Source organism: Scyliorhinus torazame, chromosome 18, assembly GCF_047496885.1.
Source record: "Scyliorhinus torazame isolate Kashiwa2021f chromosome 18, sScyTor2.1, whole genome shotgun sequence".
Lineage (NCBI taxonomy): Eukaryota > Metazoa > Chordata > Chondrichthyes > Carcharhiniformes > Scyliorhinidae > Scyliorhinus > Scyliorhinus torazame.
The window spans coordinates 131,179,368-131,195,259 of NC_092724.1; the positions used below are offsets into that span (position 1 = coordinate 131,179,368).

The following is a 15,892-nucleotide window of genomic DNA, read 5'->3' on the forward strand; positions in this document are numbered from 1 at the left end:
AGCGGATTGCTACCCGACAGTGACTGAAAGTCGAATGTGAATTGTTTCCTTTTTTATTCATTTGCATGACATATCAACAGCATGCTGTAGTCACATTCGCAGGAGCAGGAATTGCTGTAGCAACCCACACGACAAACTTGGTGAACTGCATGATTTGTCCAGTGTTCAAAGGTTGCAAACAACCTTTTGAATCTTTGCAACATACCAAACCATTGTGCTGCGTGAGCCAATACAGTTACATCAGCATTTTCAATAATCCTCGAGTGGAATTAATATGGTTTAATGCATTTCTTTTCTCAGAATTTTCTACTTAAAAAAAAATCACCCCCCCGCCCCACTGAATAAGTTAAATGTGTGGCTGCACTGGAAATGGGTATAGAATATTCCTTTCTGCCCTAATCCCTTTGAGCAGGGAGCAATCCCTCCTGCTTTAGCACTGAATTATTTAAAGTGTTGTTTTCTTCATGCTTGAAAAACATGATGCATTTCTGTGATAAAAGGTTCTAAGTAGAGGCGTGTGGGTAATTCCGAGGCTGGCCCGTCCCCTATGCTGGCATGACATGAAAAGTGCTGACACAGGTTAAGTGTTCCTGGGAGCGAAGCAAGCCAGCTGGTCAAACCTGCCCCCACCCCAGCTGACCATGTGTGCAGCCTCTCATCTCAAAGCCTTCAGCACAGTGTCTGCATTCTGATTGGGCAGCTTGGAAACACGAGACTCGCAGCCCCATCATTTGAACAACACTGCAGTAAAAAAAGAGACTACAGTACGACTCAGTTTAGCCAGTGGCTTTTTAAAAATATTATTTTCATCTGTTCTATTTGTGTGCATTTTATTTTACTGCACCCGATATTTCCCTGCACCATCCCCTCCCCCTCCTCCCCCAAACCCCCTCCACCCTTCCAATTATTTCCCTCTCACTTTTTTTATGCTCTTCTTATTAGTTTGGAAACACAGCTACACAAACCCGGAATGGCTTAAACTGCTGTAAACTGTCATATGATTTCAGTTTCAACTGAATGATTTAGTTCTACCACTAAGGGACAGCAAAAAAAAAACGAAAGCCATACGACCGACTCTGACCACACAAGCACAGCTGTGAGGAAAAAAAAAGGAGACGGTTGCTGCAGATCACAGCTAGTGTAATACTGCTGAGAGAAGAGAGACAAAGAGAGGGAGTGAGAGAGAAGAAAAAAAGAAGAAAAACACCCTGCCTTCATTCAGAGCCAGGGAACACAAGAACAGTGAAAGAGATTCTGCTGGCCGCTGCAGTATCCCTGCATTTCCCTCTCATTGAAGACACTTTGACTATCCTGGGTTTCGACATGATGATGTATTTCTGGGTAGGTACACCTTGGAACTGTTTTTCCACATTAAGCAGCTCTCAGCTTTGTTCAAAAGCCACTGTTGTTAGCTCTGGCAAATTATTACAGATGCTGAATGACCCCGTTTGTTAGTTTGCAGGAAAAGAGCTAATGTTGACAGTTGCCTGCTTTTAACCTATTCGTTGGCATTATATCATACATTTAGGTTTGAAAATGAAACCTCCTGGATGTCACAATGTGGTCTACGTATTTTACTATTTTATTGTGTGTGCTGTGAATGTCCAAGTAAAGAATGAAACTTTGTGAATGTGCGAGCAAAGAGCATGCAATGCAGCAAAAGCCAAATGCAGCTGGAAGTTGTCAGTTAACTACTGCACGGTTGGAATTTGACTGTTAACCTGAATGCAGTTGATCAATGATCTGTTGCTTTGAACTAAATCAGACTGTTGAGTGGGAGCAGCTTCAAAAATGCTGCAATTTGTTAAATGTTTGAGAAAATCATTTTTTTTCCCTGAGGTTCATTGGGCCTTCCTTTTGAATTTGTTCTGCAATTTTGGACTCTTTTAAAGTTTTGAGTTGCTGGGTCTCGGTCGTTAGTGTAATGTAGTTGGCTGGTCTGTGAGTGCCATCAAATGTATTTGCTCTTTTTGCTTTCTGCAGACATTTAAGCAGAGATTCGGTAGAGATAGTGAGCGGATTCTCTGTTCCCTGACACCATTTCTTGTGTAATTAAACGGCAGGGCAAGTCTGGCCCACTGAAATGTGTTAATTTGGCCCCTTTTTTCCCATTTCTTCCCACGGTGAAACCTGTCCTAACATGTGCTCATCTTATTCAGTATTTTTCATTCAGTGCTTGACTACTGGTAGCATGAAAGGCTTTTGTAAAACTGCAATAGCGGAGGAATTAAAATGTCTGGTGTTGATAAAAGTGGTTTTATAATAGACCTGTGACCCTGTGCTGCTTTGTTACAATAATCTTACGAAGAATGAATTTAAACCCATCTGGAAATGCTTGCTAAAATTTGTTACAGTTGTTCAGTGATCATGTCCAGTATGCTTTCATTTGCACAGATTTGAAAGATTTATTTTTTACAGTAATCATGGGGAATGAGTCAAGAACTATTTTCTTCTTCCATGTGATATAAGTAATTCACTAAGTAAAATAATAAAACAATGTCATATGGAAATGTTAAGGTTTAAAAAGAAATTTTAAGAATCCACAAGGTTGTTGCTGTTAATGACTATAAAAAAATAACTGTTTGAAGAAATATTTGGAGTATCATTACAAAGTGAGGCTCAACACAAGAGCTACCCTTAGTTTGAAAGTTAGAACCGAGACAGAGATACAGTGGTCTCACAATGTCTGCGGCTCTATGATCTTTGTGTTATCGGCACATGTACAGTATACAGACTATCAGAATCTACTTTAAAACTGGGAGCTAGTTTGGGAGTTAAGAGTGCCTCAATGAAGTCAGCAATTATCTGAAAATCAATCTAAGTCTGTAACCCTGACATGACAGCCCATGCCCTGGTGTATACACCAGGTTTGATAAGATTTATCTCTCCTGAAGGATTTCACCTTATTGGTACCACCTGAACAGGGTTTAGGGTTAATTTAAATACTGAACAAGATTTGGGGTTTTTTAAATTATTAATGCAATGTACGATAAAGGCATTGAGGATAATGTCATACGAAGTATCAAACAAATGTTGGCTGGGAGTGTAATGGATGACAGCAGTGACGTGAGCCCTACAGTACGCCTGAAAATACTTTGATTGGTATTTTCAGCATAGTAATTGTGAATGTTCACACGTGTGTCTATAAGATATCATTTGCCCTCTTCTTGGCCATCTCTTTCACAAATGTACCTGTGGAAATTCTGCATATTGTTTGCTTCCTTTCTCTGTGTGTGTAGCTATGTGATGAACACCGTGCCTACAATTACTGCATGGACAGAAGTTGGTTCTTTATCCATGTTCAGTTTTTCTCAATTATTATCAGTCAGATTCTGTTTCTGTGTCTCAAATTCTTCTCATTCTTATCTGTGAGCAGTTGTTTAAAATGAAAGTTTCAAGAACAAATGTACTAGTTAAGAGTGAAGATAAAATTGCAGAAGGTGGTAACATGATAAGAAAAAAATAAAATGCAACTCAAATGAACATTACAAATGAGCAATGTCCATTCTCTACTTGTAGGTCTCAAATTGGTTCCTAAGTATGTGCCCTCAATGGAAGAAACTTGGTGTATTTTAAGCTGCCCTTCAGTATTTAATGACAAACTGACTATTTTACAATTATGGAAATTTGTCTGTGATTTTGCATTTGTATGTATGTGTGTGTGTGTGTGTGTGTGTCTCTAGAGAGTGGGAATTGTCCTTCTTGGGATTTATTCTTTAATAACAAAACACTGACTTTCAAGACATTCAAAGACTCATTCATTTGGCAATCCGTAACACATTCTTATTTCTATTTTCAATTTTGATACTGCTTTTTCTTGTCTTTTTCCCCTTTAATAACCTCGGGCTTCTGGAAATGGATTGAATAGTTGAGGAATAAAAACACTAATTATTTATCTGGTAAGTACAGCAGGGCAGAGTCCATATGGAGAGATCAAAGTACAGCAATGTGGTGGTGATTCATCAACCATTAATGTGAGGATCGCATAATGTCCAACCTAATGAAATGAATTGATAATGTCTACCTACCCCCACATTATCAATTCACTGGACATTGGAATATACTTTTATTAGAATAGTTATTGTTATGTGAGTATCTTACATTTGCTTCATGGATGATTCTGAGTTGTCACATCTTTAAGAGTGATATTCTAAAAAAATCTCTAACTAGTTCTGCTAAATAATTATCAGTAACTTGGCATTTCTATGTAGCCTTTCCAGAAAAACTGCTTCCTTATGGACCTCTACATGAGTGACTGTTCTATCAAGGCACTATGGCATGCCAGTACAGCTGTCTACAATTGGGTTTTTAATGTTTCTCAGGAAGCAATATGAAACTGCTTCCTTTACAAAATATGAAACTGCTTCCTTTATTAATTTAGGTGTTTGTTGTTTTCCGTCCCTTTAATTTCCTAGATTAGAGGTAGACACTGGAATTTTTCATTTACAATCTAGAAAACACGGCTGGTTCAGGAATGAAAATCAAAAGTCAGAAAAATACCATGACACAGCTCTCTGCCTGTTCTGCCCTATTCAATGATGCAATTCTACTTTTCATTTGGAACAGAATTGTGAATGTTGTCATTCTCTTTGCTTTTTTTGCTGCAGAGGAAGGCAGACAAAATTAGTTGTATTTAAAATATGATAGCGCCGTTACCAAACGAACATCGTATAATTTGGAGAAGTCAAACTATTTTTAGTACTGGGAAGTGCATGTCCTATGATGCATCCAGCTGCAGACTCCAAAATACTTCTGTTTTAGAGTCAAGAAGAGATGTTGAATCATTGTTCATGAAGAAGGCATACCAGGGTGTAAAGGTCCATACACCAGCCCTAAAACCTAACCTGTGCCATGTAAATTAAATGTTTGGTATATGGCTGGACATTTATATATGAGCACTAAGAAAAGACCAGGAACTAGAATTCTTCCACTCTAGTTCAATATTATTAAAGCTTCAAAGTTGGGCTTCAAAATGTTCCCCACTCCAATTCAATATTATACGGTCAAAAATGCCCGGAGCTCTACCCGTGTCCTTTGTCAAACTCATTGCAGACCTGAAGAAGCTGGACTGTAAATGTTGTGTCCCATTTCGGAATCCCTGCCCCATTACCCTGCTACTGCACCTAGCAAGGTTCTAGTTCTACTATTCGATCAAATCTTTGATCAGTACTGTGTCACGCTGTTAAATAATGCGTTGGGGATCTAACACCAGTAACGATGTATGTGATTCCCCAGGATACAAACGTCATGAATGAGGAAGAGAAAATGAGAGTGAGTGAAAGTGTGTGAGAGAGAGAGAAAGGGAGAGAGAGAGAACGGAGTCTGATTTGAGGAACAGAATACAAAAAATGAACCGGAAAATCAACATCTTGCTATTAAATTCACCAACTACAGAATGCAAATGCAGTCTGGGAGAAGGAACCTTTTGGTTTTGTTTAGCTTACTGGCTGCAGACTGGAAATGGAGGGAAACTTCCAATTCTGTTGTTAGCATTCATGATAGAATATGAGCAGCAATTTCAGTGCACTACGCCATAACATTTACAGTTTCCTGAAGTAATCAAACTACATGTCATAATTCATTTAGCATCGATTATCTGCTGCTTTCTGACATTAGAGTGTGAAATTGTTATTCTGCTGTGAGCTGCAATTTCACAGAGACTCCGAATGGTAACCTAATAGTACAAATGAACATTATCACAGCAGAGCTCCGAGCAAGAATGTAATCCCTGTTAACAGCGATAACAGAGTGACCTGTGCAAAGCCTCCAGATAGGATCTGTGTTACTGAAAGTAGAATTTGAGCTCAGGGCACAGGGGGACAAGAGAAGGACTGAGGTAGAGAGATGATGACAAGAGATAGTACCAAATAATGAAAAAGCAGTAACAAGAGCTGTGAATTGCAGGAACATGAAAATCACAAAGGAAATGGCATTTTCGGGTGGCATGGCAGCACAGTGGTTAGCACTGCTGCCTCACAGTGCCAGGGACCCGGGTTGGATTCTGACCTCAGGTAACTGTCTGTGTGGAGTTTGCACATTCTCCCTGTGTCTGCAGGGTTTCCTCCGGATGCTCTAGTTTTGTGCCACCATCCAAGGATATGCAGGTTGGGTAGATTGGCCATGATAAATTGGCCCATAGTGTCGAAATTAAGTAGGGTTAGGGGAATGGGGTGGGGGAATGGGCTTAGGTAGAGTGCTCTTTCAGAGTGTCGGTGCAGACTTGATGGGTTGAATGACCTCCTTCAGCACTGTAGGGATTGCATTATTTATCACTCAAACTGCATATGTTTCCTTCAATTTGAATGACGAAGGAAGAAATAACATATGGAATGAGCTGGATGGAACCATCCACATACATTTTATTTTACATTTTCCCAGTACTATTGTCCATCACTGTTTCTGGTTTCTAATGCTGGAAAATTAAATGTCTTTTAGTTTTCAACAACCCCCTTGGCTCAAGTTGAAAGAACAATGCGCCATGTATAAACCCCAAAAGCCACCCACTGCTGTGGCTGTTCACCTGTACCATTTTTTCAAATGATGCCAAGCCAAATTTCTAGATTTCAACTTGTGGAGCAGCCAGTTTTGAAGTAGATTATGTGATCCTATTATTTATCGGCTGGAAAATAGATTGAGGCAACCAACACTGATTTCTGGTTATGTGCTTTGCGGTGATTTTTCTGGTCAGTGTGTTGAATTTGTTATTCATCTGAAGTATGAATAAATTCTGAATAAAGAACTCTCACATTTGTTGTACAGTATAGTGTTTCTTCAACTACTGACCGCAATTTTGGTCATCAAAGTCATGCTTCCCTCTGAATCCATTCGATGAGTAAATAATTATTTAATTGCATAATTAATTACACCCTGCACTTAATGTTTTATGCAGTTGACATCTTTCAAAGCCATTAACATGAATGTGTCTGTCTTTTACCATTATTTATTTTGCACTATCTTGTTGTTTAATTAAAAAGATTTTTAAAAATGCAACATCACCAAAGATGAAAGGCCAAAAGTTTGTATAAAGAAAGAAAATAAACCATAGCTATATCATGTGACTGCAGTATGAAAAATGTTACGAATTTAGCACCTTCAGTACCTTGGAGTGTTGACCAGTTAGTGATTTCACTGTAAACTCCATTTTCTTAAGTGCCTGGGAACATCCTTTGGGTACCAAGTCAGATCAAGATTTGAGTCACAGCGTGGCCACTTCAATCAGTAAACATGACTCAAAGGTGTATGTTACAACTTGAGATACATTCAGAAATAAGATGATTGAGCTGCTGATAGGATCGGTGAGCTGCATGTCACCCTCTTTATAACATGGTCCTCTCAAGGTAGGCATCTGTGAGCTTGAATTGACAGAATGTAATACTGAATGTCTCATGACAAACAAAATGAAAAAGTTGGGACATAAGAATCCGTAGCCATTTAATAAGGCTTGTGAAATTTCAAAACGCCTCTTAGTCAGGGTGGGTTGCACTTACACTGTAATCTTTAATCTCACTTTTGCATTCTCCTTAAATGGGGAAAATCCTTATACACACACAACTTCTATCTGGTACCGTTCTGCCAGTCAGTCTTGTGATGTTCCGTCGTACACATGCATTCCAGTGCTTGGTCATTGTGTTCGCTAGACACCGATCTCTGTGCCTTGTTAGCAAGATGAGGAGGACCCAGCTTATTAAAGGAGCTTCCTCTCAGTCTCTTGCCGTACTGTATAAGTAGTGTGCTGGTGTGGGAGAGGATGGCATTTTCAATGTGTTGAGAAAAACAAATGATGACAGGTTTGATTAAAAGTGGCTGTTTCTGTTCTGACTCCATTACTGTTCAGCATGTTAGCAACTGTCACAATGAGATATTTACTCACTGCGGTTAGTAACTACTTGGCAAAGATAGAGCATGGCAGAGCAAAGGGGAAAAGGCAAGGCAGGGAGATTTTACTGGAAGTTTAAATGTGTTAATTAGTGAGTTCTGACACCAGGACAGGCTTTATTCATCCATGGCTTTTTGGACTGTCACCCTACGTTTAATTCTGAACTATCGGGTGGTTTATTTGTGACTGTTAATTCCAGCAAGATTTAAGTTCATTTCTGTTAAGGTGGAATTATTAGCATTTCCTGACTGCAAACTAGATGTTGTGTGTAAATATGATTTGGAATTGTTAAAAATAGTAGCAAATATACTATAAACTTGGATGAGAAAGATCAACTGTGATCCAGGTTATTTGTGCCACCCCTGGAGCTTAAAGCTCAGGTGGCACCCGGATGAAATTCCTGGATTGCAATTAATTTACCTATCTCAGTTGGGGAGCTCTTGTACAGGATCGGGGTTGTGGGCGCTGACAACGACGCCGTACCATTCACCCCGGGGAAGTATTCCGGTAGTCCTGTGGTGGTAGCCACACTGAGGATTTGGAGGCAATTCTGACAGCACTTCAAGTTGAGGGCAGGTTCGAGGATGGTGCCAATAAGAGGAAATCATGGGTTTGAACCAGGGAAGGTGGATGCGAAGTTCTGGGGATGGGAGGAAAGAGGGGTGAAAATGATGAAGGGCGGTTCGCAAGCTTAGAGGAGTTGTGCGTGAAGTATGGGCTCCAGCGTGAGAAGGGCTTCAGGTCTGTGCAGGTGCAGAAGTTCACAAGAAAGGTCTTCCTGAATTTTCCGGTGGCATCGTCCTCCTCATTTATATGAGGAAGTGCTGACAGTGGGGGTGCTGGAGAGTGGGGTCGTTTCGGCGATCTACGGTAGGATCGTGGAGGAGGACAAGAAGTCTATGGAAGAGATTAAGGCCAAGTGGGAGGAAGAGTTGAGGATGGTGTTGGAGGAAGAATTATTGTGCGAAGTGCTGGGAAGGGTCAATGCCTCGACCTCGTGCATGAGGCTGGGGTTGATTCAATTAAAAGTGGTGTACAGGGCAAGGACCGGCTATTTGAGGGGTTGGAGGATAGCTGCGAGTGGTGTGGGTGGGGCCCAGCCAATCATGTTCATATTTTCTGTTCCTGCCTGAAGTAGGAGAAATTTTGGGGTCATTTTTCGGCACCATGTCTGAGGTTCTGCACATGGATTTGGCGGTGGGTCACCTGAGACCATATTCGGGGTGTCAGACCTGCCAGAGTTGCAGATGGGTGCGGGGGCAGATGTTTTATCCTTTGCCTCGTTGATCGCCCGGAGGCGGGTCCTGTTGGGGTGGAGGTCAGCTTCTCCCCACTCTGCCTCAGCGTGGCTGGGGATCTAATGGAGTTCCTGTATTTGGAGAAGGTGAAAGTTGCACTGAGAGGGGCAGATGAGGGGTTCCACCAGAGATGGGGTTTGTTTATCTGACATTTTGGGATCTGGTTGCCATCAAGGGGTGAGGGGAGCAGTTCTGGGGGGGGGGGGGGGGGGGGGGGGGAGGGTGGGGGCAGAGTTCATTTGTTGTAAAAATGTCAAAAATGTTGAAAATTTGAATAAAAATATTTCAAAGAAAATCTCAGTTGGGGAGGCAGCAGGATTTCCTCATTAAATTCAGTGCCTCCAGACTAACAGGGGGAAAATCAGCCATTTTTTGACTTTTCAGCTCACTGTACACAAAACTACAGGTATATGTGAATAGAGGACAGGATGACACTAAGCTACGATGCTGTCCATGTAGTCTCCCACATCTTCTCTCCAAGATGTTTACACTGAACAAAGGCCAAAGAACTGCTGCATGAACCGTAACACATGAGCAGTTGATGTCAGGATAAAGGTTGAGGTGAAGGAGGCAAAAGAAGGATGGTAGCAGTTGCATGTACTCCAGAAAGTCTTTGAAACAATTCAGTACCTTTGAGATTTGTGGTTTCACTCCCCCCACTGCCATTTTCAGATTTTCAGCATTTCCCCAGAAGGTGATTTATGTTTTCCCACAGATATTTCATGTGTCCAAGCCACACATTCCTGATGAGCATTCTCGTTTAACTAGAGGAAATAGACTAAATAGTGAAAGCTTGAGACTCCTCCACTGGACCTGAATCATTTAGGGTTAAGGTACCATACACAAGGTCACATAAGACGCGTCTACAATTGTACAGAGAGATGTAAATTATATGATTCTATGATTCAATGAGGACCTTGAAGACCAAGCACCCGAACAACATGGGGTACACACTTTCGATGTTGGCACTGTCGAGAGGACACTTTGCAACTCTTTCTGAACTGAAGTCTTCCCCAGATTTGCACTTAAAAGTTTATCTTTAACCTTTGCTTCTTCACACTGCGGCTGGTGGGAAACAGCCTCGCCTCAAGCTCTTAAACTGCAGTCCCACTCATGCAGAATCAACTCCTATATATCCACACATTTCAGTCTAAAGGTTTTGTTGGGGGGGGGAAATTGTGTCGGAACATTGGCGACTGAGCCCTGAGGCACAACAGCAAATTAAATATTTCAAAGGTTCAAAGCTTTTTGACAGATGAGTCAAGATGGCTGAAAGTTACTCTGTATGTGAGAGAAATAGTTTTTGACGATCAATGTTGAGTCAGAGGTTTAAACATCAGGGCAAATTCACCCAAAGTATTGCTGAACTTTCTACTTGAAGCAGCTCAGCAAGTATTTCCCTTGCTGATGCTCCCAAATTTGCTGCGTTTGCATCCTGGTGTTGATTTGAGGATTGGGATATTTGCTGTTAGCTGTTGGGTGTCTCTGGTGACAATGGGGAAACCACCTCTTGAGCTGGTAAGCTGCGCTGACGGTGGCACATTATTTACGCTCCAGCACTGACAGGAGGATCAGTGCTTCCTCCAGCAGCAGCTCAGCAAAGTAAATGCAGCATAAAATACTGCTGATTTTAGCTAGTTACAAACTAGATTCCAAAGAGACTGCTATGGAATCTCTGGGATGAAATTTCCAGAAAGGTACAAATTGGAAAGTGAAAATGTTCCGTTTCAGAATTTTTGTTTGGCTGCAGGGTTAATTTTTCCAAGTTTTTCATTCAGATATCTGAGAATATCAACTACTGCAGAATATGAGGGCTGAACCTACTGTATTCACATTTGGTGTATTTCTATCTACTGATGGTAACCAGAAGATTGAATACCGTTAGTTTTCGAACAGAGATGATGCAAAAAAACATAGCCAATGATGTCGGGTAAACTAAGTTTAGAAAGTGGTCACTGTACTATGAATTGGGGTGAGTCTTCCAGCTTTCTTTATTTTCCCACCCCCCCCAATATGTAATTTAGTACAAAAGCTGGAATTTGCCTGTTAAGACAGGACTCATATCACACAATGCACAATCTGCGATGAACACAGCGTTATTACACATTATGTCCTGGAGTCCATGAACAGAGATTACTACACTCAATCTCTTTGAGTCCATGTATATTTGATCTCCCAAAATCCTGCGTTGCAGGTTTATTGCATTCAATCTCCTGCAATCAGTGTGCATAGGCTATTACACTTGATCTTCTGCAGTCATTCGGGTGGGATAGGTGGCATTTGTGTGCAAGGATTTAATGCGTTTGGCCGTTTGGATTTTTGCTGAGAGAGTTTGGCTATGTTTAGCCTCTGACAGTCCACATGCCGCTCAAGCTCTATTTTTAGAGACACTACACCAATTCCGTTCCATAAACCCTGTCTAACTGCACTCTTGGGCCTTGGTAAATCCTGTACTAATGTTAACTTTAGGGTATTCAGAAGGAAAGCAGCCTTTACAACACAGCGAATATACACACGCACTAAGCACATCTACTGTCAATATTTGGACAGGAATATTGCTTACTCCTTTATTTGACAGATAGCATTAATTAATTTTCACCAAAAAAAAAGTTGAATGAAGTTGTAGGATGATTATCTCTGTGTTGAAATGTGTTTTTTTTTTAAAATCCCACAATAAATAGTCTGCAGAGAGAGAAATGCAGGAACAGGGAGACAGGGAAAGAAGTGGAAAAAAAACAATGCAGGTCAAAGAATGAGACAATGGGCCCGATTGAAAGGCCTCGTTGCGCCTGACTCGGGACATGATGAGGCCGTTAAAATTTCTCACAAGATTTGCGACGTTCGTGACGCCTTCAACAAATCTTGCGAGATGTCGCGATCTGCATCTCGCCTCACTGGGCGGGTTCCAGATTTGCATATTTAAGTGAGCAGTTAGCCTCGCTTAAATATGCCTTCGCCGGATTCTTCCAAAGCCCATGATCAAACGTCCATGCCTGGGAGAGCTCGCTATGGCGCCGTTTAACACTGGTCCACACAAATGTGCTTTAAAAAGGTTGATGTTCACTTCTCTGAGTCTAATACATCAAAATAGGTTGCATTTTAAACCACGATGAAAGAGTCTCATTCAAAAGCAATAGGAGCTGATAAATAATCGTGAGAGAGCTTAATGCAGCCGGAGTTGTTACTCTTCTCATGTTACTCTGGCTGCCTGAATCAAAAAAATGGCAGAAGAAATAAAGATATTGTTCAGCAGTTTTTGTATCCAACCTGTTTGTCAAAGAATTTTTAAAATTTGTATGCAGTTTTCAAAATTGTTTGAAACATACATGACCAAAGTTTTCATAGATTTACACTCTTGAGATAATTTCTCTTGCTGTAATTTTGGTTGATGGGAATTTCTACAATGAACCCAAGAACTTATTGGTGTTATTACCCCTTTAATAGCAGCGGGTGGAGTAATGAAAACTCACAATTAAAACTCTAAGCCTGTGTACTTTAAATTGAGGCCTTCTTAGCTGCTTTAAATGGTGGCCTAACTTGAGTGTGCAGCTAACTCACCTTCACAAAGTCTCCATGAGAGAAAGAAGGAGAAAATATTGACGGATCCCACAGCAAAATTGTTTGCCGAGGTTGACATGCAGGAAAGGAGAGACAGAGAAAAAGAGAACAGGAAGAGGAACATAGATCAAAGAATGAGGCAATATGCAAATGATAGCCTGTAAAGGCTGAGTGGCCTCACAGGCCACAAACTTTGGCTGTAGTCTCTGCACTACTGGTGCCTTTTTAGTACCAAAATTATATCTGTGCTGCTTATGCCCACTTCTGGTATGATTGACACTGAATTCTGTCGAGGTCAACGTGCTCGTATGGATATTATAAGCATATGCCGGATGCATGCTCTGTAGGCAGATTACGACATCCATCTGTCCAACACTTATTTGACTCCAGCGCTGCCATTTTGGACTTTGCACTCTAGTTATCCCCCTCTCGTAAACTATAATAATCTTTATTATTGTCACAAATAAACTTACATTAACAATGCAATGAAGCTACTGTGAAAATCTCCTAGTCGCCACATTCCGGCACCTGTTCGGGTACACTAAGGGGGAATTCAGAATGTCCAATTCACCTAACAAGCTCGTCTTTCGGGACTTGTGGGAGGAAACCGGAGCACCCGGAGGAAACCCACGCAGACATGGGGAGAATGTGCAGACTCCACATAGACAGTGACCCAAGTGGGAAGAGAACCCGGGACCCTGGCACTGTGAAGCAACAGTGCTAAACCGTGCTACCATGCCACCCCACAGCTTTGACAGATGAATATGTATTCAACAACATGAAGGACTACCCCTGAACTCCAATGCTAGTTAAAGGGATCATCAACAGCTCAAGTTACTTATTACTTTCTGGATGGATGGAATTTCTGACTGGGGAAGAGGGAGCGATGATCCTGGCATACGGGCCTGATAATGATATGGTAATTTATTAAAATGATGTTCCCGGTGTTGAACGTTGGGAAATGTGACTCATCACTGATGGGAGGGGGAGGAGACAATTGTGTCAACCTCAATTGTTTCGCCAATGTAAAACATGACTTTGCAGTTCTCGTAAACGGAGCAGTGTGTGAGGCTGTGGTGCAACGAGTAAGATATGGTAAATGCATCCTCTGGCCTTGTGGTCATTAAACCTCGTGTGACCGGGCATCCAAGGCCTTTCGGGCGAGACTGTTGGCATGAACCAGAATGGCTTCTGACTTTTGCTATCTTCTTAGTATCAGTCTGGAGGATCTCCAGACCCCATGGGAAGCAAACCTGTTTCTTCCTGTCTAGCTCCTGCAGCAATGTTGTATTGAAGATTCCTACAGTGCACTGTAAAATTACGCATTAGGTCAGAAAATGTTCTTCGTGCTCTTTAACTCCTCTGACACCATTTCTGCTCCTGTTGCAACTAGAATGCACCTCATCTTTAAGAGATGCAGGTTAGCTTTAAGCAGTGCTCCCCTGTCAGTACATTGGAGAAATGACCCACATAATCGATTGGACAGGATTTCAATGGAGAATTTACAGAATCTATGCATACAATCGAGGGAATTCAGACATAGCACAAAACGCTTGCCCCTTTTGCAACAACTATGAGCATCATGCCATCGTGTTGTCAGGAAATTCTGCTTATCGTACTGCAGTTTAAGCTCTTGCATGCCTCTTTTTACAAATATTTTCCTGTCCACCAATTAATGGCAGGAGCCTGGAATAGCCGGAGGTGATCAGCAGAGCGTGGTTAAAAATCAATAGGCCCAACATGGCATGTGACCTTGGAGCACTATTTCCCAGCAGCTTGTGAGAGCAAGAGAGATTCCTGCCTGTGGGGACCACTTGCTGAGTTTCTGATCTCAGTAACATCTAAGCAAAATGCTGCTAATTATGAAAAAGCATCGGGAGAAAAGTCAAAATGGATCAACATATGATAAAGAGGATATGAGCAATCGGTCCCTTAAACCTCTTCTGTTCTGACCTGGCACAGTATTTGTGTTACAGCAACCCTGCTCCTTCCTGTTTCCCAGCACCTCTTCCCCCCCCCCCCCCCCCCCCAACACCACCACCACCACACACATCCTGACCACAGCCCTGCTCCTGAATAAGAAAGAAAGACATTTCAGGCCCTCTGAGCTAATTCATTTTCACAGCAAAAACAGCCCAATTAGTGGAGGGTTGAAGGCACGTTACTCACCTGAACTCTTGGCCTTAGATGGTGAATGGACAAAAAGAAAGGGAGAGGAGATAATAATTACCCTCACAAATAAAACGTTTGCAAAGCAGACTTGAAGGCATGGACAGGCCACCGTCAGTCCACAAGGGAGGGTCAGTGAAATTCTATTGGTGAAATTAATGGAGTTTCAACACAAGGAACTTGGGAATCAAGGATCAAGGATGTTCGCACAAAAATACGTTCTAGCAACAATAAAAGTCACTTTGGCACAACTTTCCTCAGAAAAAAAACAGCAAAGCACAGTTCATAGGCTGCAGTTGCACTGAAAATTACAGGGACATTCTGGACTAGTGTATCAAGAGGAGCTCTCCATTAACAACTTGTTGCTGTTACTGGGTACAAAAAAGATAAAATATTCAATTCGCCTGCATTGTCATCTCCAATATAGAAAGAAAGATCAAAACAATTTCACTTGAATCGGGGTGCTTCCTAGAATTTTGTTTTTGACATTGGATCATTTGCACATTTTATTTCATTTACTTTGAAGCCCTATGGCAATATATGATAGAAAAATTAATTAAATGTCGGCAGAATGCAGAAGTGAATATTTTACTTGAGGAATGGTTAGCTTTCAGTTTTTTATCATCTGTAATTTTAACATGACTGTAAATTGCAGGCTTATAGCACAGTGGGCTAAACAGCTGGCTTGTAATGCAGAACAATGGCAGGTTCAATTCCCGTACCGGCCTCCCTGAACAGGCGCCGGAATGCGGTGACTAGGGGCTTTTCACAGTAACTTCATTGAAGCCTACTTGTGACAATAAGCACTTATTATTATTATTATGTTTTAGATGCTGTTAGGCCCTTACTACTCACACACCCCTCACCACTCACCCACCTTCCCATTCTAACTCATGCTCCTGCCCACTGCCCATGGCCCCAAATAGCCCCGTGCCATCCTCTGTGCTAACTCATGTACTGAATCCACCTCAAGCCACTTCATATCTCTAAT

General features: G+C 41.5%; 1 protein-coding gene across 5 annotated transcripts in view; it reads left to right on the forward strand.

The window, feature by feature from the left end:
- Nucleotides 1-15,892, forward strand: part of rbfox3a (RNA binding fox-1 homolog 3a) — a 1,900,245-nt gene that overhangs the window by 1,253,931 nt on the left and 630,422 nt on the right. For 4 of the 5 annotated variants that reach the window (XM_072483360.1, XM_072483363.1, XM_072483361.1 and 1 more), the window contains one exon: nucleotides 943-1,341. The exons of the other annotated variant lie outside the window; for it this stretch is intronic. In XM_072483360.1, coding sequence (XP_072339461.1) covers nucleotides 1,324-1,341 — 18 coding nt within the window. In that variant the 5' untranslated portion in view covers nucleotides 943-1,323. The remainder of the gene's footprint in view (nucleotides 1-942; nucleotides 1,342-15,892) is intronic. 5 annotated transcript variants of the gene reach the window in all.